This window comes from Setaria viridis, chromosome 3 (assembly GCF_005286985.2).
Source record: "Setaria viridis chromosome 3, Setaria_viridis_v4.0, whole genome shotgun sequence".
NCBI lineage: Eukaryota > Viridiplantae > Streptophyta > Magnoliopsida > Poales > Poaceae > Setaria > Setaria viridis.
Genome location: NC_048265.2, coordinates 46,695,400 through 46,720,249, shown reverse-complemented (window position 1 = coordinate 46,720,249; position 24,850 = coordinate 46,695,400). Strand labels below are relative to the sequence as shown.

The 24,850-nt window shown below is 44.3% G+C and overlaps 4 protein-coding genes across 5 annotated transcripts; 2 read left to right on the top strand and 2 right to left on the bottom strand.

Annotated features, from left to right (window-relative positions):
- The first annotated feature begins 1,346 nt into the window (after positions 1-1,346).
- LOC117850002 (phototropic-responsive NPH3 family protein NPY4) lies at positions 1,347-6,029 on the top strand. Its single transcript, XM_034731769.2, has 5 exons — positions 1,347-1,576; positions 2,268-2,600; positions 3,560-3,629; positions 3,872-5,068; positions 5,168-6,029. Exons 2-5 carry the CDS (start codon positions 2,539-2,541, stop codon positions 5,741-5,743), a joined length of 1,905 nt encoding a protein of 634 aa, XP_034587660.1. The 5' UTR covers positions 1,347-1,576; positions 2,268-2,538; the 3' UTR covers positions 5,744-6,029.
- A 1,907-nt stretch (positions 6,030-7,936) lies between these two features.
- Positions 7,937-11,996, top strand: LOC117846906 (GDP-Man:Man(3)GlcNAc(2)-PP-Dol alpha-1,2-mannosyltransferase). The gene is made up of 7 exons (XM_034728028.2): positions 7,937-8,273; positions 9,278-9,564; positions 10,030-10,216; positions 10,380-10,448; positions 10,545-10,738; positions 10,826-10,935; positions 11,461-11,996. The coding sequence occupies exons 1-7, from the start codon at positions 7,980-7,982 to the stop codon at positions 11,703-11,705; spliced, it is 1,386 nt and encodes a 461-aa protein (XP_034583919.1). The 5' UTR covers positions 7,937-7,979; the 3' UTR covers positions 11,706-11,996.
- A 167-nt stretch (positions 11,997-12,163) lies between these two features.
- LOC117846907 (uncharacterized) lies at positions 12,164-13,923 on the bottom strand. Its single transcript, XM_034728029.2, has one exon. The coding sequence runs from the start codon at positions 13,737-13,739 to the stop codon at positions 12,408-12,410; it is 1,332 nt and encodes a 443-aa protein (XP_034583920.1). The 5' UTR covers positions 13,740-13,923; the 3' UTR covers positions 12,164-12,407.
- Positions 13,924-17,910: 3,987 nt separating this feature from the next.
- On the bottom strand, positions 17,911-23,730 carry LOC117849995 (CSC1-like protein HYP1). 2 transcript variants are annotated; one of them, XM_034731756.2, is made up of 10 exons: positions 23,339-23,728; positions 23,085-23,240; positions 22,417-22,480; positions 21,940-22,149; positions 20,939-21,124; positions 20,509-20,807; positions 20,138-20,414; positions 19,490-19,762; positions 18,484-18,717; positions 17,911-18,325 (listed from the first exon to the last, which is right to left on the bottom strand). In XM_034731756.2, the coding sequence occupies exons 1-10, from the start codon at positions 23,572-23,574 to the stop codon at positions 18,170-18,172; spliced, it is 2,091 nt and encodes a 696-aa protein (XP_034587647.2). In that variant the 5' UTR covers positions 23,575-23,728; the 3' UTR covers positions 17,911-18,169. The 2 variants fall into 2 exon arrangements, with proteins under 2 accessions (XP_034587647.2, XP_034587648.2); XM_034731757.2 differs by lacking the exon at positions 17,911-18,325 and having other exon boundaries at positions 18,607-18,747; positions 23,339-23,730.
- Between the last annotated feature and the right edge of the window lie 1,120 nt (positions 23,731-24,850).

Below are 24,850 nucleotides of genomic sequence, written 5' to 3'. Positions count from 1 at the left end.
TAGAGTAACCATGCTCTACTGTGTATTTTGCTACTCCTGCACTGTTTGGAACGGGGACCAAGCAAAAGCAGAATAGATTTTGGGAAGGGGACCAGGAAAGTTGAAGTGAGATAGCCTGATCAGTATTAGATCACAGGTGCAATAAAAATAGTATGCTTAAGAAAAAGATTAAAAACCATGATTAGAAAACGTTAGGAGGCGATGGATATGATGACATCTTACTAACTAATAATTAAGCGCCATTGTGCTTATTCTTTTTTTTTAAAAAAAAGACAGGTAGAAGAGCTCTCCTTATTGGTATGATGTCAGTGACGCAACTGCAGTGAGAAAAACAGTAATTATTCGCATGACGCACTAGATGTTTAGTTTCCTAGTTCGCAGAAAAAGTATTTAATTTCCTAGTCAAACCTAGACGCCCGACACTGAATGGATAAGAGGCAAAAAAAAGAAAAGAAAAATATTAGAGAAAGGTTGATTGGGCAAACGGTCTTGGTGAAGACTTGAATCAGCAACTGAAGATGTAAACAAGTGTATATCTTGCATTGGTCAAAAGGAGAGGGGAGCATTGAGATTATCCAACATGATCTTGGAGCAAATGTTTCTTTAGCACTACATCAGGTGGTTTGACTGAGGATTCTATCCTTCAACTTCACATGTTTTCACTTCTTTTCTGAAACTGGCTGCAGTTTTCTCGTTTCAATTATTCTTCACTGACAGCATATAGCTCGCCATGCATCAAGAGAAAGCTCTCGACCCAAATTTCTCTGCTTACCTGCAAGATCGCATGGGCTGATGGTCAGCAATATAATGAACGCAATTACTCGCAAGAGATAAAAATAAAAACGAACGCAACAAATAAACTGATGGCCTAACCTTGACGGCTACTGACCATCACGGCCGATCACTTTATTAGTACACTGCTCACCTCATGTAATGCGATTCAATTATTGGCGCAGTACAGTGCAACAGTGACGGCTCTTAATCCCCCCTAAACCTTTCCCTGTCAGTCGAATGTGAGATATCATGAACATACCCGACACCAAATTTGCATTCATCTGTCGCGGCATGGGCTTGTCTCCCAGAATTATTGATGCATGCAGTCCGTGCGCAAATTTTTCAACGTTTCTGGAGCTGGCTCAACTTAATGTACATCCCTCTATCTTTCTTCAGAGAATAGTTTGGATGCAAAATTGATTGCTTTTAAATAATTTATTTTGCCACAAAAAATCCAATACTATTGAACAAGTTATTGCAAAAATAATTGGAAAATTTTAGGCAAAAAATGGATAAAAGAAAGGAGAGAAAGGGAGGGGGGGGGGGGGGGGGGGGGGGGGGGGGTTCTCAGAGAAGTCCATTGGGTGGCACCACCTCACCCCAGCAGCTTTTTAAGCTAAACTAACTCCATCATCACTCCTTTGCATTGGAGTAGCAGCAAAGCAACGCACACTTCGTCAGTCAAGTCAGTTTGTCCCCGGGAGGAGCACACACGAACGCACAGGTGCTCTAGCACACAACAGTTGTCTTCCTCCTTCGTCGCCATCGATCCTTCCTCCTCGACCCAGAGGCCAAGGAGCCGGTAAGCCTTCCTACCTGCGTTCCTCTCATTTCTCCCCATGAAGCCTGTGCAATCTGATTGAACCGATCAGCCTGGTAATGGCATGGAGCTTCTCTTCCCTTCTCTTCTCTGTTCAATCACTCTTTCCTAATCCTAACTTGTCTGGAGTAGTGGTGTGTATTTTTCAGCCAATTTTTTCTTGCATTCCACGGTTTTTTACAGCCATCACCTGTTTTCTTGAATCCTTACATCTTTGTCTGCCTGATCTCCTCTGAAGACACACCCCAAGTTTCTCACACATTTTGTTTTTTTCATAAAAAAACCACACTCGCGTTCTTTTTCTCAAATTTGAGTAAACCTTTTCGTTTCCCTCCACACAAAAGTTCAGAATACAAATCAAATTGTTAGCTTCTCGGTTCAAGAGAACAACGTTTGCGATCCTTCTTCCACACACACACAAAAAAAAAACTGTTTTTTGCAGCCTTTTACTCCTTCCCAGTCATGCGGTTTTTATTTTCTCCACTGCAACCTGAACAAGATTCCAATTCCAGCCTCACTAGCGCCTGCTCCCACGCCGCCGTGCCGGCCGCCCTGCACCCCCCATCCCCCATTTTCCCGGCGATTATTCCATTCCCGCTGTCCCCTCACCTCTCACCCCCAGGATGCCACTGCTTGCTCTGACTCCGTCTCCCCGATCCGATCCAACTTGCAGGAGCCCTCGGATTCCTGGGTCGGCCATCGCGTGCTTTCTTGGACCCGGAGCCTGGCGAGATTTGCTGAATACTTCGCCGATCTAGAGAGCGCCTACTTGGGTTCCTTCGCCATGGAGCAAGGGGACGCCAGCGACTAGATGGATCTCTGAAGCTGATGGCCATTGGTGATCCTTGGTTCTGATTTCGTGGTGTCTGGTGTGGAGTGAGGAGTGAGAGCAGCAAGGGGGGAAAAAATCGAGAGGTGGTTCAGTTCACTCTTGGCGTGTCAAGATGAAGTACATGAAGCTTGGATCGAAGCCGGATGTCTTTCAGACAGATGGGAACAGCATCAGGTGAAGTGGTCCTTACCTTCTCTTGTTTACAGTTTACAGAACATAAAGATACGAATTGCTTTAGTTCTGAATTTCTAATCCCTCCAATTGTTGGTTTGATTCACTTGAATTCTTATCTTTGTCGGAGAAACGATAGTTTGTGAGTTATCTAATTCCTCCAATTCTTGGTTTGATTCACTGAATATGTTTGCTATAGTATAAGCTCATGTTTACAGCCTGGGAGTACTGCTAATGTCAGTTGTCAGTTAGCCAAGCATTTTGAACAATCTTACTAGTTCCTAGAGATGGTGTATCTAATACAGTAACTGAGTTGGCGCTAAAACATTTGCATTGTTTTTCCAACCGACTATGATTGGCACCGGAAAGAGTATCTCTCTGAAAGTGAGTACTTGTGCTGTCAAGCAGTGAGTCTCATGATGGCACTTAAAAGGCTCCATCTACACTGATCTCCTTTACAGGAGGCATCTCTCTTATTCTTTGGCAATGGCATCTGTGTTCAGGTTTCTAAATACTCACGAGCATGTGCCAATCTCCTGGCGCACCTTTTCTCGGAGGCTGTTTAGTGTTACATCTGTCAGATTACAGGGTTGTTGATTGATGGCCGTGTGGTCCATTTGGAGAAAGATGTTCTATAATTTCCCTAACCTTTTGGGTTACCGATTTGTTGTCAAATCATTTTCCTTGGTCCACTTAGCAGTTTGATTAGGTATGTTATACCTGTCATGCATGGGCAACCTTCAGGAATTGCTTTCCTCACTTTATTGCTGTGCTCTTGCTGGTACTTTGTTTAGGCTAAAACGGCTGCTTCTTTTCTTACACGTAGCCAATTTAGTGGCTGGAATTTCATTCCATTTATCATTCTAACTTTACCTTGTGCATTCATCACAGACGCTTTTTTTTACTGTTATATTCTGACTTTCCTCAATTTACTGATTTGATATGATCCTAATGCTGTTCAGGTTTGTTACAACTGAGCTGGCAACAGATATTGTTATCACTGTGGGGGATGTCAAGTTCTATCTTCACAAGGTGCAGGCTCAATCTTATAGTTGTACAGTCTCTTAACACAACAAAACTAAGATTCAAACCTTCAGCCTCTAATGTCTTTTCTTTGCATTCTGTTGAATCGAAAAATACTAACGCATAGGTGTTCTTTACACATGATTTATTAGGATCAGATATTCTGTGTGCCATTAATTAAATCAAAATAACTTTGGCTCCATAACTGTGAACTTGTGATTGATAAGGTGTCTTGTTTTAAATACACACAGTTCCCTCTTTTGTCGAAGAGTTCTCGCTTACAAACATTGGTGGCCTCAACAAATGATGAAAGCAATGACGAAGTAGATATCTCTGATATCCCTGGCGGTCCTGCGGCATTTGAAATTTGCGCCAAGTTCTGCTACGGTATGATTGTCACGCTCAACGCCTACAATGTCCTCGCAGCCCGTTGTGCAGCTGAGTACCTTGAGATGTTCGAGACAATTGACAAGGGAAACCTCATCTACAAGATCGATGTGTTCTTGTCCGCAAGCATATTCCGGACCTGGAAGGACTCGATCATTGTGCTGCAGTCAACAAAGTCACTTCAGCAATGGACAGAGAACCTGAAGGTGATCAACCACTGCGTTGATTCCATTGCCTCCAAGGCTTCCATGGATCCATCAGAGGTTGATTGGTCATACACCTACAACAGGAAGAAGCTTCCATCGGAGAGTGGCCTCGATTCACACTGGAACGGCGTTAGGAAGCAGCAGACAGTACCTAGAGACTGGTGGGTGGAGGACCTGTGTGACCTTGAGGTGTGCCTGTACAAGAAGGTCATCTTGGCCATCAAGGCCAAGGGGAGGACAAGCAGCGATGTGATTGGTGAAGCGCTGCGAGCCTACGCTTGTCGCCGGCTGTTCAGTTCCCTGGACAATGCCATCAACAATGGGCTTGACTGCACGAAGCATTGTGCCGCTCTTGAAACCATCATCTCCCTGCTGCCAACCGAGAAAGGTTCGGTCTCTTGTGGTCTCCTTCTTAAGCTGCTGAGAGCTTCATGCCTGCTGGGGTCCGGTGAGACCTACCGCAACGACTTGATCAAGAGAATTGGCATGCAGCTGGACAGAGCTTCGGCCTCGGATCTTTTGATACCTGCAGACTCCAGCAGTGACGCAATGTACAATGTCGATGTGGTCACAGCGATACTGGAGGAGTTCATGCTGCACAACAAAGATGTGAGTGAGCCAAAGTTGCAGGAAGATGATGATGACACCATGGATGTAGCTAACAACCTGATCGCTTCCATCTCCGGCTCTTCGAAGGTGGCGATTGTCGCAAAGCTGGTGGACGGATATCTCTCTGAGATCTCCAAGGACCCCAGCCTTCCTCTGGAGAAGTTCATTGCGCTCGCTGAGTCAGTGCCTCCCGCGTCTCGACCTGTGCACGACGCCCTCTACCGCGCTATTGACGTTTACCTCAAGGTATGTACAGTTATGCTATGCAATTCTGCACCATATCTTTCTGCATTTCAGTATGCAGCATGTTCGGAACTTCAGATGCTGAATGGTCTGCAAATGCAGGAGCATCCAGGGCTGTCGAAGAGCGAGAAGAAGCGGCTGTGCGCGCTGATGGACTGCAAGAAGCTGTCCACCGACGCGAGCGCGCACGCCGTGCAGAACGAGCGCCTCCCCTTGCGCGTGGTGGTGCAGGTCCTCTTCTTCGAGCAGGTCCGGCAGTCGTCGGCCTCCGCAGCCGCCGTCCCGTCTGCCGACGCGCGCTCGTTCCTCCTGCCCAGGGAGGACGGCACCTCGTGCGGCAGCTCGAGGTCCGCGACCACGACGGCGACCGAGGACGAGCAGTGGGCCGGCGTTGTTGGCGCGCCGACGTCCACGTCCGGCGGCGACGCCAGCTCTCTCCGGTCGGTGAGCCTGGCCGCCAGCAAGAGAGGCGACGGCTCCGGCGGCAAGAAGAAGTCGAAGGGCGGCGCGGTGGTGCCGGCGCCGGCGAAGAGGGTGCTGGGGAAGCTGTGGTCCGGCAAGGCGAGCAGCGGGGAGAACAGCGGGTCGGACGACACGTCGGAGAGCCCCGCCGGCTCGGTCAACCTGGAGGAGACCAAGTCAACGCCGTCACGGATCACGAGGCACTCGGTGTCATAATGACTCAGTGACTGTATATTTTTCTTTCTTTTTTTTTTGGGAGTGATGGTTTTGTTACCACACGAGCTTTTGGATTGGATTTGCCTCACAGAAATGTTTTAGTGTAATATATTGTTCATTATAATCGCAGAAAAGGTGTAATTTTGGTAACTAGAGATGTATCATATGTAAGATCCCATAGCAGTATGAAGGTTGGAATATGATTTCAGTTTAAAAAGAAAAACAATTGCTCGAAAATGTAATCCATTTTGTCTTAAGTCTGTAAAATGTAATCCGTTTAATTTTATCTTTAGTTTCTCTATTATAATTGTAACCGAGTTTATATAAAAATGCACCAACATCTACATTTAGTTCATTATAAATCTATCATGGAATTTGTCATCCTGAATTTACATTTTGTTTCTATTGTATATGTTTTATTATATTTTTCTATAACTTGACCAAAGTTGATAAATTTGATTTAGGACAAAGCCTCAAGCACTCAAGTATTCCATAAATAACTACTCCTATGTTTAATTTGTAGTTAATTAGTTATCGATGGTCCAAGTTTTAAAGTGATAAAAAATGTCAATTTTGACATCCCTATCCAACGGATAGGGTCTCCACGAGAGGAAAGTAGAATTGGTAATGCTATACGCAGAACGTCCCATAGAAACGACAACATTGGACGCTCCATCCACAAGACTCGTATTTATCCAAAAACAAACGACTGAGCTATCCCACCCATCCTTTCTAAAGGCGACGTGGCTTCAACTCATCCATGCAGTCTGCCATTCTTCTTCTCTCATCCGTTCCTCCATTGCCATTTGAGCTCCCATCATATCTATCTTGCCCCATCCTTTGGCCACTAAAAACCACCAGAATGACATGAAGGGGCTTCCACGGCCTATCCATGGCCTTCCTGTAGCAAGAGCCACCACGAATTGGCGCCACACCAGCCTTCCTCATCCCGTTCTTCCCTTCTTCGTCGATTCGCGAGAGGAGCTTCTACAACCTGCCTTCCCTCACCAATGTTGCGGGCACCCTCCTCTTTGGCTTTACTGCTCTAGGGCCTCAGTAGCCGCTCCTCCCGCGCAACTTTCCTCTCTATGGTCTTAATTCCATTGGGGACACCCTCAACCTTGACAGTGGTGCAAACTTCTGCTAAGTCACCATGATAGAGATAGTCGTGCGGAGGTACATCAGCGAGCATGGCGCGGTGGATTCAATCTGGGTTTGAGATGTTGCAATTGTGTTTTTTGTATGTTACAATAGTTGATTCGCTAGTCGGTCAAGGTTATTTTTATCCCATGTTGCAACTGATATTTTTGATGATGCAATATCTGTTTTTGGATGTTTCACCGTCGAAATTTCTATCCTAAAATCGGATGGAAGAGTAAGAGTAAAGCTGTATTTTTCATACATGGATATTGCAAACATTATTGTTCATTGTTTCAGATGATATTTTCTCATGTTGCAATGAACTGATAGAGTGTCCGATGCGCTTTTTTTCATGACATTGATGTTGCTTGGAACATTGCATGATGTTGCGGAGGGAATTTTAGAAGGTGTATTAATGATGTTGCTTGAAACATTGCTTTGATGTTCCGGAATTTGAGCCATGCATGCACCAATGTCTGACCGCTGGCGCCTAAATCGAACGTGTGAGCCCTAGCTGTTTCGAGGTAGAATCAACCCAGAAAGGCACAGGTTTTGCCGTTGCTCGTGCACTTGTACCTCAGCAAGTCGCCACCAAGCTCTGGCAAGTTTGCATGGCCACCCGTATTTCACCCACAAGATCAGAATCGTCTTCCTATATGCATGCACGCACGCACAGCACAGGTACTGGGATAAGCAGAAAACAACTGCAATTGGGCCTCGGCAAGAAGTCAAGAACAACAAGCTCAAATCGAAAATGGTGCCCATATATGAATCTAGAAAAGTCAAAATGACCTATAATTTAGGATGGATGAAATACATTATATTTGGAATCGGAACCAAAACGAAACAATGCAGACAGTTTCATCATTTACCCGCATAAAATTCGACCTTATTTTGGAAGTGCCACCAAATATTCATTCACAAGTTATCTTAAGCTTCTTCAAACGAATGAATAATCATAGCGAAAAGCCCAAAACGATCTTTTAGCGACAGAGTGAATTCCAAACTGAGCCCATGGGCTATTAGCCCAACACGAGCCAATCCCAAAGCTACCTACCGAGCCCAACGAGTCTCGCAGTCGCATCGCGCTGCGTCCATGGCGATCCTGGCCGGCCTCGCCGCCGTCTTCTCCGTCCTCCTCGCCGCCGCGCTCCGGCGCCTCCGCCTCCACCTCGGCCGCCAGCCCACCCCCGCCGCGGGGTTCTTCCACCCGTACACCAACGACGGCGGCGGCGGGGAGCGCGTGCTCTGGTGCGCGGTGCGCGCCGTGCAGGAGCTCCGCCCGGGCCTCCCCTGCGCCGTCTTCACCGGTGACGCGGACGCCTCGCCCGACGGCCTCGCCGCACGCGCGCTCGACCGGTTCGGCGTCCGCCTCCTTTGCCCTCCACAGGTAATACTGCGGCCCGGTCGATCGGGGTCTGTGCCTCGCAGTGAAAAATTGGATCCTGGCGGTCCGAGCTGCTTGTTGCCCTGAAGAGTTACTTTGATTCAGTTCAAATGACTGATATTAGTGCGGCTGATTAGTCGTTTCTTGTTGAGTATGATCTGAATTAACAAAGTGTCTGTTTCAGTTGTGCATTGCGCCACTTTAGAAATTGAGTAAGACATGCTTAGTTAGTAGTTACTGGCCTTGTGACCCTGAATCATACTGGATTGTCTTGCCTCAATTTTTCTTGCATGAGAGCACTGCATGAATCTTACTATTTCCTGCTGCACTTCCTTAAATAGGTTTCTGTAGTTTGAGTTGGTAATATTTCTTAGCAAAATTGTGGTATGAACAAGCATTTTGGGATCGTGAGGGTTCATGACGCAGCTCCCTGCCTTGCTTTTGTTGTTAGCTTCTGCATTATGTTCAAGTTTCTCTGCAAGTTGAGCCTTTGGTGCTGTATATGGCCATTGTCTGGTTAGTTCTTGTATATTTTATTGTTGGATAAATGCATCTATGTTAAACATAGAATTAGACCTTGGTAGTCATTGGTTTTGGTGGAGACTGCTCATTATAAAAATGTGGTTACATCCCTAGTCTGTTACACTGTTGATAAAACTAGAATCATGGTGATGCGAAACAAGAATGATGCCAAATCTAGTCAAAAGAAGCCTACTGTATCTTGAATTTTCAATTATAACTGAGCTTCACGTCGGTTGCATTGCCTTGCGTCGGTTCGCATTGGTTGCAGAGATTTAAATATCTTCGAGTGTCATTTTAGCATAAAGAGAATGCAATATATGGCTTTATTAACTCCTGGAATGAGGGAAATGTGTGTTACCTTTTATTCTTCATATGAGTGTATACTGTTGCATTTTTCCTATTGTGTTTGCAAAACTAGCGAATAATTTTTTTAGCAGATGTGACATATTGGCACGATCACTAAATTGTTTCAGTTGCATTTTCAGGTAGTTCACTTGAATAAAAGAAAGTGGATTGAAGCAAGCACATATCCCCATTTTACAATGATTGGACAAAGTCTTGGCTCAGTTTATCTAGCATGGGAGGCTCTAACCAACTTTACCCCCCAATTCTACTTTGATACTAGTGGCTATGCTTTTACATATCCATTGGCTCTACTATTTGGCTGCAAAGTCATCTCCTACACTCATTACCCTACAATCAGTTGTGATATGATTGGGCGTGTTAAGCAGCGCAGTTCTATGTACAATAACAATTCTCGTATAGCTGGAAGGTATGCATAACTTCAGTTCTTCTTATTGGTCAACTAATATATATGTAACTCAGCAAACCACAGTGCATTGTTGTATCTGGGAAATCAAAATCTTACGATATGTGTTTTAATGACCAAATATGTATCAGCTCTCCATGTCTGTTCCCCTGAATCTTTTCATCTGTCCTTTTCTCTTTACTGATACATGTTTCTTTCCTACTTGAGATATGCTAGTTACATGGACTAATACGATTGTGCAATAAATGATTAAGAACTTTTTTTTGGCCACTCGATGTGCACTATTTAATTAAATGGATCAACTAAGTTTGGTTTTGATAATCTAAATGTGTCTTGCAGTTTCCTTCCGTAGCATATCAGATCTTAATTCTCTCTCTTGCTCTATATACTATTGATTCTGGTATCCTTCTCTGTCCTTGTGCAATGATATCAACCATGAAAACTAACTGTATATTCTTTTGACTGTAGCATTTGGCTGTCACGATGCAAAATCCTCTACTATACCATATTCAGCTGGGTATATGGTCTGGTGGGTTCATGTGCACATCTTGTGATGGTTAATTCCTCATGGACGAAATCCCATATTATTAATATCTGGAAGATCCCAGAGCGTACTAAGAGGGTGTACCCTCCATGCGACACTTCTGCTCTGCAGGCATGTCTAGAATCCAGCCATCTATGTTGCTATGTTTTTTTGTATCAATCCTAATCAATCAGTTATTTTGTGATGTATAGTATTATTTCCATGCCAACCCATTATGTATTAAATAGAGTCAATTCTGTTGTTATTCATTAGAAACATTTTGTGGATGAAACAGATGCTTCCCCTGGAAAGATCAACAACACCACCTGTTTTTATATCAGTTGCACAGTTCCGACCAGAAAAGGTATGCCAATTTAACATTATTTCAAGTTTCTAGTACAGCCGCATCTACCATCCACCCAGTTCAGAGTAGCATGCACTTATCCTGCTGTTCCACCAGGCCCACGGTCTTCAGCTGGAGGCATTTGCACTTGCTCTTACAAGGCTAGATCCTGAATTTCCTAAGCCAAAGCTTCAATTTGTTGGTAGTTGCCGAAATAAAGAGGATCTGGAAAGATTACAAAAGCTTAAGGACAGAGCCATTGAGCTACACATAAATGAGCTAGTGGAGTTCCACAAGGATATCTCTTACATGTATGCGTTCAACCTTGTACAAAATTTTTGCACTATGCATGTTCTTTGCTAAATGCAAAATTAACATGCATGTTCATGTATTTACAGGGACTTGGTACAGCTTCTTGGAGGTGCCATTGCTGGGCTACATTCAATGACAGATGAGCATTTTGGAATAGTGGTTGTTGAGTATATGGCAGCTGGAGCTATTCCAATTGGTGAGTAACTGCCTGAGTATCTCATCCCCCCCCTTGCTTTCTACTTTCTCCTTTGCTTGTGTAAGCAAACTTGGAAATTTCTATTGCTATGGTAATGGGAATGGGGGATGCCTTGATTAAAAAAAAAAAGACTGCCTGAGTATCTTATTGATCGTCAGTTGATGTCCTCCACTTCATTCTCCCCAAGGATAGTATTGGTAGAATGCGTTCCTAGTTCAAAGGGTTTTGTTTTAAATTGCAATTGTTTGAAAAAAAATGATATTTTGTTCTGAACATCAAATCCACATCTGAGTACACCATTGCAGGAGTGGTTAGGCACACATGTTTTCTGAACATCAAATCCACATCTTTTGGGGGCTAAATACTGAGGGTGATATATATATTTTTAAAGTCATGAACCAAACACCATTGCAGGAGTGGTTAGGCACACATGTTTTCTGATGTCACCAGTAAGAAGATTGGTGGATGAGTCATATCTTTGATAGGCGCATTTTGGAAACATAACAACCCCTGTACTTTTTGCAGCTCATAAATCTGCAGGACCAATGATGGACATTGTGCTTGATGAGGACGGCCATCGAACAGGATTTCTAGCCTCGGAGAAAGAAGAATTTGCTGATGCAATTATCAAGGTCTTGAGGATGTCAGAGCAAGAAAGGCAAGAAATGGCAGCTGCATCGCGGAAGCGTGCCCAAAGATTTTCAGGACAGAGGTTCCATGAAGATTTCACTGAGGCCGTCCGCCCAATTTTGTTACTGAGGGAATCTTGACGAGCTGCTGTTTCCTCTGACAATCTGAAAGCGCTAACAAGTTTTACACGATAGAGTGAGGAAAGCTGGATTTGCTTTGCATATAGCACCGGCAGAATTTTGTTGAGCTTTTTTCCAGATTGCTGATGTATGTGCTTCGTTAACTTTGTTTAGTGCTATGCTTCTACTGTACATTGCTTCGTGTACCACTACTGTACAGGACATCGACACAGAAATGACATGTTAACTTTGTGTGGTGATAATAGCAACATAGCAGTTGCCAAGTGGCGATCATGGCCACTCTTCTGAATCTTTCTAGCACTACTTCAGTTGCTTGTTAAGTTTATTCTTTCAAACTTGAAGTTCATATTTGCGAAACTAAATGGTGGGCAAATTCTTGTACATCGTCTTCGTCCTGAGCAAATTCTTGTGAAATTGCACCACTGACTGGTGGGCCCTCGATCACCGAAGAATTTCAGTGGCTCCATTTGTCAATGAGTCTTCACATGATGTTCCATGAATACCAAGAATTTTACATCTCCGGTATAGTTCTTTCTTTGCACCCACAGTATTTTTCTCTCTCACGCAACTGATGAACTTATTTCTTGAACAAAACAAATGGGTAAGCAAGTTATCACCAGGGCCTCTGATCTTATCTTAGTGATCAGCCATGCAGGTAACAAAAAATACCACACAATCTCTACGCTGAACAGACCATGCAATTCAGCAGATGGGAGCCAAGTCCAGGGAGCTCCATAGCAGCTCGTCGCCATCGCCATCGCCATCGCCGTCGCTCGCCTCAGACGATGACGAGGAGCTTGCCGCCTCCGGGGCGCCGCTGCCGCCAGAACACTCCTCTTGAGCCGCATTGCCATCCTCTGCTGCTTCCGGCGATGGTGCTTCTTCTTCCTGCTGCTGCTGTTGGGCTGCATCTCGCTGCTTCTTCCGGCACGCCTCCCTCAGCCCGGTGAGCTGATCTCCCACGCCGGCGCCGTGGCGCATCCTGAGGCACTCCGAGACGCCGCTCAGCGCGTAGAGCGACGCCGAGATCTTCCTCTCGTAGTCCATCCTCCTCCTCATCAGCTCCTGCACGGCCGACTCCGACTCCGGCTCGCCGCCGTCGGCCGCCCCCACCGCGCCGCCGAGCTCCGCCGCCACCACGTCGAACGGCGAGCAGAGCCCGCCCTCGCACCCAGCGGCGTGCTCGTCCATGAACTGGAAGTCCAGCTCTTCTTCTTCCTCCTCCTCCTCCTCGTCCTCCATCTCCTGCGAGCTGTTGCCGTCGCTGCTGCCGCTGTCGTAGCTCAAGAAGTCGTCGACATGGAAGGCGCACTCCTCGCCGCCGCCGCCGCCGTACGGCTCATCGGCGCACAGCGGGCCCGGGAGCAGCGCGGCCTCATGCTGCGCCGCGGTGGCGGCGCTGAAGAGCTGCTGGTTGCGGGCCCGGAGCCGCAGCAGCAGGAGGTTGGTGACCTTGGACGGCAGAGCCGGCGCCGGAGACGACGAAGCCACTGCCAGTGGCGGTTCCACTTGCACTTGCACCTGCACGGGATGCGCGGCGGCTGCCGCCGGCGTGGGGCGCGGCCAGAAGTTGGTGCGCGTGTTGGAGCCGCGGAGGAGGCAGGCGGCCTCGTCGTAGGCGCGGGCGGCCTCCTCGGCGGTGTCGAAGGTGCCGAGCCACACGCGAATCTTCTGGATGGTGTCCTTGATCTCCGCCACCCACCGCCCCGACGGCCGCTGCCGCACGCCGACGAACCGCTTCCTCCCCCGCTGCTGCTGCGCCGCCGCGGCCGCCGCCGCCACCGACGCCCACGCGTCCGTCGACGGCAACGGTGGTGGTGAGTTGATGAGCACGTCGTTGCCATCTTCGAACTCGACGGAGTCGGAGGCCTTGCGTTTCCTCGCCATGGAAGCAGTCGATCGAGCTAAGCTTGGAGTGAGGAGAGGAGATATCGATCGATGACGAGCAAGATCAGTAGAATTTATAGGGGAGGAGAGGAGGCAGTGGAGACAAGAGAAGATGAGGTCTCTTTGTTGCTTGCGTTGATTGTTCATGGCAGCTCATTTGTGCATTAAGTATTTGTGGTGTGTATTTGTGTAATCTAAGTTGTTTGATTGTTGTTGTCTTTGTTGCTGAATGATGGATCATAGCTAGGGATGAAAGCGGTCGAAATCGGTCGGGATAACCCTAATATCGTTTTTTACTTTTACATTTCAATATGAAATCGGAATTGAAAACGAAAAGGTTGGAAACGAAAATGAACACAAACTTACGGGATATCGGAAACGAACTGATTCGAACGGAAACACGTCGAAAGCGATCAAAATACGAAAAAGCAAAACGGGAACACTGACCCGTAGAACTAAGTACATGATTTCACACGTTTGTACACGGCTCATCCAACCAATCCTATATGCGAACACAATAAACACGTAACCAGTAGAAATAGTTCACTTCTTCCGTCATAGAAAAATCGCACAAAGTCTTAAATAAATAAGCATATGTGATAATTAATCAATTCCCGTTCAGTTTTTTTTGAGACTGGATTTCCATTTAGAAAAAAAAAAGCAAGATGGCCAGCAACCCACCTACAAAGGCCGACAATCACCGGGGCAACAAACTTCTACAATAATCTCCTTGTATCTGGTCATCCCCACAATTTCTCCAATCCTACCTGAGTTGCCCAAGACCAAGCTCTGCGTCATGCTCATGCGAGAGGCTGCCGCCGCCACTCGTTGATTCCTCGATCCGCACCCTTGAGCTCTCGCCGGCCTCCACGCCTTTGTCCACATCCATCTAGCCGCCACCCCCTCGTCTAGCTGCAGCCTCCAGCCATCCACAAACCACAGCTAGCTACTAGTTCTTCCCCCATGGTGCAAGCAGGAATGCGCTAGGCTGCTGGCACAGGCCAGCCACAATGCAAGGAGATAAGAAGGCGCACAGGAGGGCAACGAGTCAACGACGCAGGTTGGCGCGTGCGAGCAGGAGGCCGAGCAGCGGCGCTGCGAGTGGCCGAGCAAGCACAGAGGTCAGCATCGGCATGATTCAGTTTCAATGTAGAAAAATAGGATATACCGAATAGGGAAAAACGGGATATCCCGACCAAAAGCGGGAAAAATGTAAATGAATAGGATAACAGCTAAACCGTGTTCGTCCTGATTTCGTATTTGTCATCCCATATTTCGTACCGAATCCGAATTTGTCCGAAAATAAGAAAACGAGTTGGTAAAATGTAGAAAACGGGATAGAACGGAACGAGATATATCCTAACCGTTTTCAACCCTAATTATAGCATTGTGTAGTTTTGGTGCTCAACATATGGATTATGGAGGGAGACAAGGAGATCTAGTGAGAGGGATTGGATGTTTTGTTAAACCATTGATGATTTGTTATTGTTGTTGTTTAATTCTATCTTTTACTAGTGAAGTGATCTTTGCTGGGTAAGGAGGAGGGTTTGGTTGTGTTGGCCTAGTCATTGACAGGTGGATATTACATGAACGAGACTGTGCCACTGTGGTAGTGTAAAAAATCCGGCATTTATATTTACTATCTAACATTGGCGGTTTATCGTGGAGGTAGAAAATTGAGATGTTGATCTTGAAGATAAGGAGGTATCGGCAAAAAAAATGCTGATAATAAGGAGAATCTAATCCTTGGGTACCAATAGGATTGTATCGCCCAAAACATGAAACAAAGGCCACAACATTTGGATCGCTGTTTTGTGGTCTTTTCAATAGAAATAGCTACCATGTAATCATCTTGGTGGGAATCATCTTATGGTCTTAAGCGTAGCTTAGGTGATGATTTTCAACGTACTATAATTTGATATCATTATTTTTCTATTATAGTACCAAGATGTGGGACAAAGAACGGAAAAGGCGTTGAAAGAGACATCTGCAGCTTACATACGCTTCTGCATTTGACCCAGTCCTTGATGTCCATATATCACCTTTTGGTGATTAGCTCATGTCCTACGTGTAATGAAAGCTTTTAGGTTGATGAACTATGGGCTATGCATTATACTAACAATTTGTGAACCGTGGGCATCAGAAACCAACTCACCAGGGTGTGACACAACTTGTCTCAGTCTATTACTTCTTCTTTTTTTTCAGGCGAACTCTAAACACTAGCAAAGAAATTACATAAGTCCGGGTGATTTTGAAGGCATTTTCACCGCCGGTTTTGGAATTGACCGTGCTCATACGTCAGTAAAAATAGCCATGATCAAAGTTGGAACTGCAAAGCCAAAACTTTGTCGCTGTTCCCGAGGCGTGTCTAATAGTAACTATGATGGTAACCAGTGCTTGGGGACAAGAACTGCGACGAAATTGGCAAACTATCGGTTGAAAACCATGGGCTACACTGCTTTCTTAATCCCCTGATTAAACCGGCGTTAACCGATTGTTAGCTGTAGCTCGTTTTCTCCTCCTACGTTTGTGTTTGTCATGCATGACGATGACGGTGTACCCAATGCTGCTTTACACGTCCTCTCCTCTCGACTAAACATTGCTTCTTACTTAGTCTTCATTTTCTATTGGAAAGATATTGCAATCTAAAGTATCTCTGCAGTATATACTATACCTTGATGTCTCTATCACATATGCATTCATGTTGTGTTTATTTATACCCTGCCATTTCGTGCATTTGTGGTTGTCCTCGTGCAATCTTGTATTCATGTCAGCAGCAGCACGGTTTGAGTTATTGAACATCAGCTGATTGATCTGCTATCTTTCTATCTCTTAGAACAATTGAAATTTGATTATGAGGATATATTTGGAGAGGGCAGCTGTTACTCAGAAGTCAGAACCTTCAAGGTTTAGTTCAAATTTAAACTGAATCACAATTCCTCAACAAACCGATGTCTTTCAAACCACTTGGCCTAGTTTGCAATTAATCATATCTTGTGACAAAACCACATAAGTATACTTTTGGGTTAACTTGCAGAGTTAGAAAGGTTAAGATCCTTTTTAGCTCCCCATCTTTTGGGTCGTCCTAGTCAAGTCATGCTAGTGACCATAGGGTGTGACAAGGTCAAGCTTGCAACGACTCCAAAGTGTAAGGGCCCCTGGATCTTGGCCAAGAACATACAGATGAGAAAAGGACATCCAACACCCAAACATTCCATTCAGGTTTACATCACAATGCCTTTTCATGCTTTATGACCATGACCAAGAATGTGTCAGCAAATGTGTACAAGTTTTAATGGGTAAATGGCAGTGACTTGGAATCAAGCATGTAGTGATAAATTATTAACAGAGATATCAAGTGGAATGATGGTCTATACTCTCTATACAGTTGGCAGAAAAATATCACCGACGTATCATAATGCATTAGGATTTCTAGTTTCCCCTCAAAGCTAACAATTAAAAGATTGCCTAAGAACAAGGAAGACAAATGGCATAATATAGTTGATACATACTTGATATCTTACACTAACATGGATTTCCACTTGCCCAATTAGGGTCAGCAAGCTTCTATATTTCTATGCGTGCAGATAACATGGAAGCCAAATGGCGCATGAATGTTGGCAAAGGATGGATAACACCACCACAAGAAGTAACATGTTCCACTACCTGATAAATTTTCGTGTTAGCTCCAATTGGCAGTCACACGTACACGGGACACACCTTTGAAAATGCTTTCGGCTCTTAGCAATGTTTACATGTATCCATGTTGTTCTACAGTTGATAGATCTGTAATTTCCTTGCTGATGAATAAGGTCTTTCTGACATCACCTGCTATCATTCTCGGAGGCTCGAGCCATGCAACCAGATCTTTGCCGGATCACATCTGAGGACCAAGGGGAATAAACAAAACCAACGGGAAGACACTTTCAGAGTCAGTGTAACTAGCGCGTCAAATGATCTCAGCATACATATAATCAGGTAACAGCACAGTACGGGCTTCCACATGATGATCAATTCCACACTGGTTGAGATCTTTGAACACACAACTCTTTGATATCGACAGCCATATGGTGATAGAGAATCAGAGTAATAACCAAATGAATGGCAAGCAGAGCCTAAAGAAAATTATAGGCAGAGAAGTGCTCCGCATCACAGATGCTCCAAGTGGCAAACAATCTCATAGGCTACACAATGTGAAAGCAAAGCAATGTTCATATGCACTAGCAGTCAACTGGAATTAGAAATGAATGAAATAATTTAAAAACTTGAGGGTACCATCCATAAACCCAGTACATATGAAGTTCGTATTGCCAACACATCAGTAAAGGAGCAATGCATTATTCATCTCTGAGAAGTAAGCACAAAATACCATGTACAAATATGTACAACAATCTCCTCACCGAAAAGGAAGAAAAATATTGCACAACAGACAACAATTACGAGTTACAACCATCCATGTCAAAAGCTCTGCTCTAGTGTAACAAACAAGTACACCTGTACCATTGTGTATCTGATCATCAAGTCCAAACGAAAATTCACACCGTGGGGGCCAGCTGTCATCTACAACCAATCTGGGGCTACATGGTGGCCAAGAGCGGCGCAGTACGTTCATCCGAGTTCGAAGAGCGTTGGGTAGGTTTCAATGCTGGGTCACGGTATGCTGTTACAAGATTGCTGAAGAATTCAGGCATCTCTGGTTTGTTCTGTTCTTCTCTATCCTTCTTTATCAAAGACTGCATGTACAAAAGGTGAAATGTCAAGACGTTGTCACGATATAGTCACAGGAGTGACCGACAGCAGAGTGAGATAATAGCCATTAGTCACTAGTTAATAGTAAACAGCTCCAAAAAGTATCAGTGTTGTTAAAGAGTAAACAAACAGGAAATGGTACCTCAGTAGAGTATGCTTCAAAGATAGGCAAAAATCTGTTCCGGCAGAATTCGTTGAACAGAAAGGTCAGCACCGGAAGAGGCAACAACAAGCTTGATGCGAGGGGGAGCTTCTTTATCCCAAATACTCCAATAGCAAGTATATGCATAACCACCAAAGTAAATATAGTTGTGTTGTGAACGATTGGCCAAAATTTTCCTCCAGTATCATACTTGGGCGCATATACATTAAAAAGCTGCATTTGTACCATTTGAAGTTACAGATTCTACATCACACAAAGTCAAACATGTGCAGATTGCAAAAATCTAGTTAAAATAACTGGCAAAACAGAGCTGAAGTGTTTGTAAAAACACATCATATACTGCTATCATTTACATTGTGAGAAGAGCATTTGAAATTGTAAATTGAAGACTGTATTTATCCAGTAAAGAGTATACCACTCATAGAGACCTTGAATGCATGCATTTCATTTAATATTTTGAAATAACTATGTCTAGTTACTTGCAATCTCATAATACTAACCAACCAAGCATCAAACAATAATTAAAAAGATCCCACAGATCCCCTGTTTTAACTATCCAGGCAAGCATTGGCACTCAAAAACTTGCTACCATCAAGTCAACCAAAAAGTTATCTGAAGTGCCACCCCTAAAAGCTTCAAAACATGCCCCTCGCATGAAAAAATGTGTTATTAAGTATTTAGGTTCATCACGAAATAGTTTAGGTCACCTTTTTACTTTCAGGAGATAACACTGTCACTATGTGCTACACATCCTGAGAAGCTAGTCACTCTATGCCTTACACCCACATTATAAGGATTTCAGAAGCATCTCATGTTATAAGTAGCTAACTAGTCATATTAATCCAGAAGAACTAAATCCAAATCCTATTCAAACTCAACTAGATGTTACTGACTTCTCAAATTTAATGCAGGTTGCATGACATATGTTGAAGATTTACGAAAATGCTTATTAAGAAACTCAGAAAATAAGCTGCAATGGTCTCACCTGATTACGAAATATGAAGTAGCCAAGGCAGAAGTAGACCAATACAAATGGGAGGATAAGGGGGGCTACAATAAAATATGTGAGTCCAAGAAGTCCAAACAAGAGAATCCGCGGAATTTCACTGTGATAAGGCATTGATGGAGCTTTGGAGTCATCCCTCCTGCAGCACTTTGCACACTTTCCCAACAGATGACAGAAAAGGGCAGCGGTTTGAGTGAGTTCAGATGTTATGCTTGTCCATGATGTCACCACATATGCAATAAAGAAAGAGGCCTACACAGCAAACACAAAACCAATTTTGTTTAAAGTGTACAATTGATATAGACTACCATACTAAAGAACTGATAAGTGTGTTTCACATTGATGGATTCACAGTTTAAATATGCCTACACAGATATAATTACATAGGCTAGGTTAAATCTTATATGCTGGTTACTAAGGCTATTATCTTAGAAAACACAGATATTATATCAACAAAAGCGTATCATGTCCACAGGAAATAAGATGCCAATGACATATGAAGCATAAAAGGAAGAATATGTTCCAGAAATATTTGTAATAACTTTCTCAAGTAACACTGAAAAAAAAAAGAATCAAACATGTGCCATATGATGGTTCATTACATAAAACAAGGAAAGCATGAGCAACCTGTGCTGGTACAAGAACTGCAAGTTTTGAAGGTATTTCCTTTGGATTAAGGAAAATCTCGGCTTTACTTAAGGCTGTACCAGTGAGAACGTTGGCAAAGAACACAGTCCATATTGTAAACCGAAGCATCTTATTGCAAGCGCTTCGCTCAATCCCACTAACAGAAACAAATCCTTGCATGGTCGAAAATAGCTTCATTATTGAGGGCACATAAGACGAAATAAAGAGAAGAATGACACTGGGAAGATATCCTGTAACCAGTTGACTCACAACAGCTCTGCAAGGACAAACAAAATAATATCGAGTTAGTGAGGCCACCTGTAGTGCACCAAAGCATTTGAAACGAGACACAGAACAATGATGGAACTGACATTTCCAGTATGTTCCTCAGGAAAGGCAGCCATTGCTTTAGTTGTTCCAAATAGGTGAGTCCTTGAACAAATGCCACAACTAGGAGAAAGACAAGTATAAGGAGAATTGAAGCTACAAAAACTACAAACTTGGCGATCCATCTTTCCATGAAGGATGTAGAAAAGAAAGGCCAATAAACATCATGAGGATCAGGAGCATGCTCAGTTTGCCACTCAGTTGGATTGTCTGACTGCCTAATGTAAATTGCATTTGCAGCACCATATCGAGATCTGAATGAAACAAAGGCAGCAGGAATTTCCTGAAGAGATATGATACAATAACTATCGATCAGAGTGTGCTTGAATACCATGACCCTCAGAAACAAATATCAAGGTAAGAAAAAGCAAATCTAGCTAATTCTTGCAATACCAAATAAATACAAAACTGAACCTGTCTCCTAGTAGCATCTGATTGTTCCAACCTAACATTCTCCTCTACATCCTCCAGCCTTTTCTGGTATTGTCCAAGAAGATCATTTCTGCCAAATAATCCAAGGAATTTTCTTGGAGCGTCACCAGAAGATCGATGGACATATTTTAAGTTGGTAAGCTTTGTACAGATATTCTCAGCATCATTCTGGACAGAAATGCAACCAGCCATAAGTGAGTCAAACCAGGTACTACCTCTGTTTTTGAATTCAGATAATCAGATTGAAGAAATTGTAAAGCTGATCTCTCAAAGCAAAGTAGAAATGGAATGACTTAGTGTCTACCATGTAGCAAAGCAAACAAGCAGCCATTACAGAAGCATACAGGATGTAAATGAAAATGCTAAAAAGGTGACGGAAAAAACAATGCACCAAATAAGGATGACAGTGATATGACAAAAAGTTCGTGGAATGAACTATATTCTTTCTCCCACCATCTTATCATTCCTCTAGAGAACACTTCTCCAATCTAACACACTGTCCGATGATATTATTTGAAGGGGAAGACGCCCAGTATCCTTTGGGACAAATCAGTACATATACTTTGTCCAAGATATTTGTCCCAAGAACACTATAAAGTAAGATTGTTGTAAAGTAAGCTTCGGATTTATGTCTCAATAATTTGAATAACACATATTTAACACTGATAAGACATCATGACGAAAACAAAATGGCAACTTTAACTATGCTGCATTGCTATGTTATAAGAAACAAAAGAAATCGAACTAGTGAATGAAGTCAGGAATTAGAGACTGAATAAAACCAAAACAAATGCATGTCTAGTACACCTGATACAAGAGTTTCTCTCATGCAATATATCGCTGAACAACCCATGAGAAATACAGAACACATCAATCAACAGACACCAATATAAGTATTTAGAACCATTGGTGAAGTGAAGGGTAGTAGACATCTATTCATAATAAAACAATACATATAAAGTAACAAAAATAATGAATCTTACAAGAAGACGACGAAGTTTGCCAGTTTGATGAACAACTGTGTGTGACAGGTAGGTGGATGAATGATACTCTCTAAAAAACTTATCAACTGCATCACTCACTGAAACACCATCAGATACTGGAATAGCACGGACAAGAACTGTGAAATGCTGAGGTAATGGCTTCGAAGTCATAAAATACTCTAGCCTCTTGCAAGAGATATATTTGTACTCCTGCAAAACAACATGAAAAATGTTAACAAAAACATATGAAACTAGTGAGCATAAGAATTTTTACAGAAAAAATAGTTAAGAGGATCCAGACCAAACAAGTAGGCATTAATCGTAAAGAGGTCAATGATCTGTGATAAACTGTACTGATACTCGTATCATATAGAGTAGTAGGTGCGTATCCTTCTGAGGAAAATGATGCATGCAAAATGTCTAGCAAATATAGAGAAACTAGGTAATGAAAGGAAAGCAAAAGGTTGAATTACTCACATGATACAGTAGGTAGCATGTAATTGCTGTCATAATATACACAGCTGAAAAGTGTAGCCACAACCTGGCAACCAATAATTTGTAAAACATATATTCTCGGTTGAACAAATGCTAAGCATGGAGCACTAAACATTAAGCAGACACTATGGACTCAACGGAACCGTTGCATGTCATCACACCAGATTGTAAAGATTCCTAAAACCTTATCTCTGATCTTTAGATCCACATTCCTTGCCTATGAGAAGCTAGCAGATGGTGGCATTGGCTCCAGATTTTTTTTAATTAAACAAGCAACTAAAAATAATTTATCATCGGATGAGACATTTCAAGACCATTTTGCACTGTTCCTATGAAACCTAGGCACGCAGTGGGGACAAAGTAAACTTGCTATCAAATTGAGCACCGTAATCCAATAACTGAACTGAACACAAGCACAAGGAAGCATTCCATTTCCATGAAGCTAAAACGCCACAGAACCGAGAGGAACTCCCGAGTCCTAACACCAAGAACAACCTCAAATAAGCTTACTAAACAGCACATTAGGGAGCTAATCAACCAGCTGAGTTGAAGTGGTATAATTACCCCGGAACACTAACCAAAAGACCGAACACCTCTACCAAACCCCCAATTTGCATCAAATTAAGCAAGAGAAAGTCCGCATTCCTCACTTTTTTGAGCCGTCCTGGACGTTGGAGACGCTGAAGAGATCGATGGACTTGTAGGGCAGGTCGGAGAAGTCGATCTCCCGCAGCTGGTCCCCGAGGAAGTTGACAGGCAGCAGCACCCCGACCCCCAGCACCGCCGCCGCTGCGAAGACCCTGATGCTGCACAATCCATTCCCAGAACGCACGCGCGCGCTCCATTGAGCTGGGGAGGAGGAAGAGCACCGAAGGGGAGTAGTATGGGGTTTTGGGGGGCCGACCTGAAGACGAAAATACGGATGAAGACGACGCCGTCGAGCCCCGCGGCGGCGTGGATGTCGTCCTCGGAGCGGCGCCACGCCGCGGGGAGCCAGGGCTCGAGCGGCGCGTAGGGCCGGCGCGGGGCGTAGACCTCGGCGTACGGCGGCCTGCCGCGGAGCAGCGTGTACGCCGCGGCGAGGAGCACGGTGAGGGCCAGGTTCAGCCCCACCGACGTGGCGAGCGCCGAGAGGATCATCGCGACCCGGGCAGCGACGGCGCCGGCGGCGGAGGCGCCCCGAAGGTTCCCGGGCCCGGGGGGAGTTAGATTCCTCCGGCGAGGTGGGGCCCGGTGGTCAGTGGGAGTGGGAGGCTCTCTCTGCTTTACGGCTGCCGCGGCGCACGCCACGAGGCAAGAGGAGATCGCGATCCGAAGAGGTTGCTGAAGGCGGGGGATAGGAAGTGGGTCCACCATGTCAGTGAGACACGTGGCAAGCGGGCGTGACGTTTTTGGTCGGCGTGGGTTTATCGGGAAGCGGGGACGCGTGGGTTGTTGCGGGCCCCGCTTCCCGTGACGTGTACATACGTGTGCGTCATTGGCTGGTAATCCCCGTACGAGCAGTGTATCTCATCAATCGACTTCACCAGTTTTCAATTTGGTTTCTCCGTTTTATTAAAAAATCGTCCTTTTTTTTCCTCGTCTTCAAAGCACATCTCGCCATCAGGCCTCCCACGGCACTTATCAGGCCCGTGTGCCAGGGAAATGGACGGGCCTGCAGTCAGTCGCAGCTGTTTTACTAGCACGCGGGCCTGTTTGTGAACTGGCCCACGTGACATTGGCCCAACTGCCCAAGTCCCTCCGCATAACTGCGAAACTGCAAAACAGCTACGACTAAACTGATAGATCTCGAGATTAACAAAGTCATCACCGAAGAGGCATCGTTGACAGGATATACTATGGGGTGTTTGCATACGAGATGCTAAACTTTAACAATGTCACATCGGATGTTCGGATGCTAATTAGGAGAACTAAACATGAGCTAATTATAAAACTAATTCCAGAACCCTGTGCTAATTCGTGAGACGAATCTATTAAGTCTAATTAATCCATTATTAGCAAATGATTACTGTAGCACCACGTTGTCAAATCATGGAATAATTAGGATTAATAGATTTGTCTCGCGAATTACACTCCACCTGTGCAATTAGTTTTATAATTAGTCTATATTTAATACTCCTAATTAGCATCCAAACATCCGATGTGACTGGTGTTAAATTTTAACACCCTATTGCCAAACAGCCCCTAATATATCATTAAAAGAATAGTATAGGTGATTCCTAAAATAAATTTAAAATAACATGGGCATCCGTACAAAGTTGAGGATTTGAACACAAAAGCACATGTTCCATTACAAGAAAAGTTAACAGCTACCATCAAGTGGCACCACATCTTAATCTTAATATTACTAATTGGAGACTTCTTTTGAAACATCCACATGAAGTTACCTATGAATCCTAGGTGGACACTAGAAATC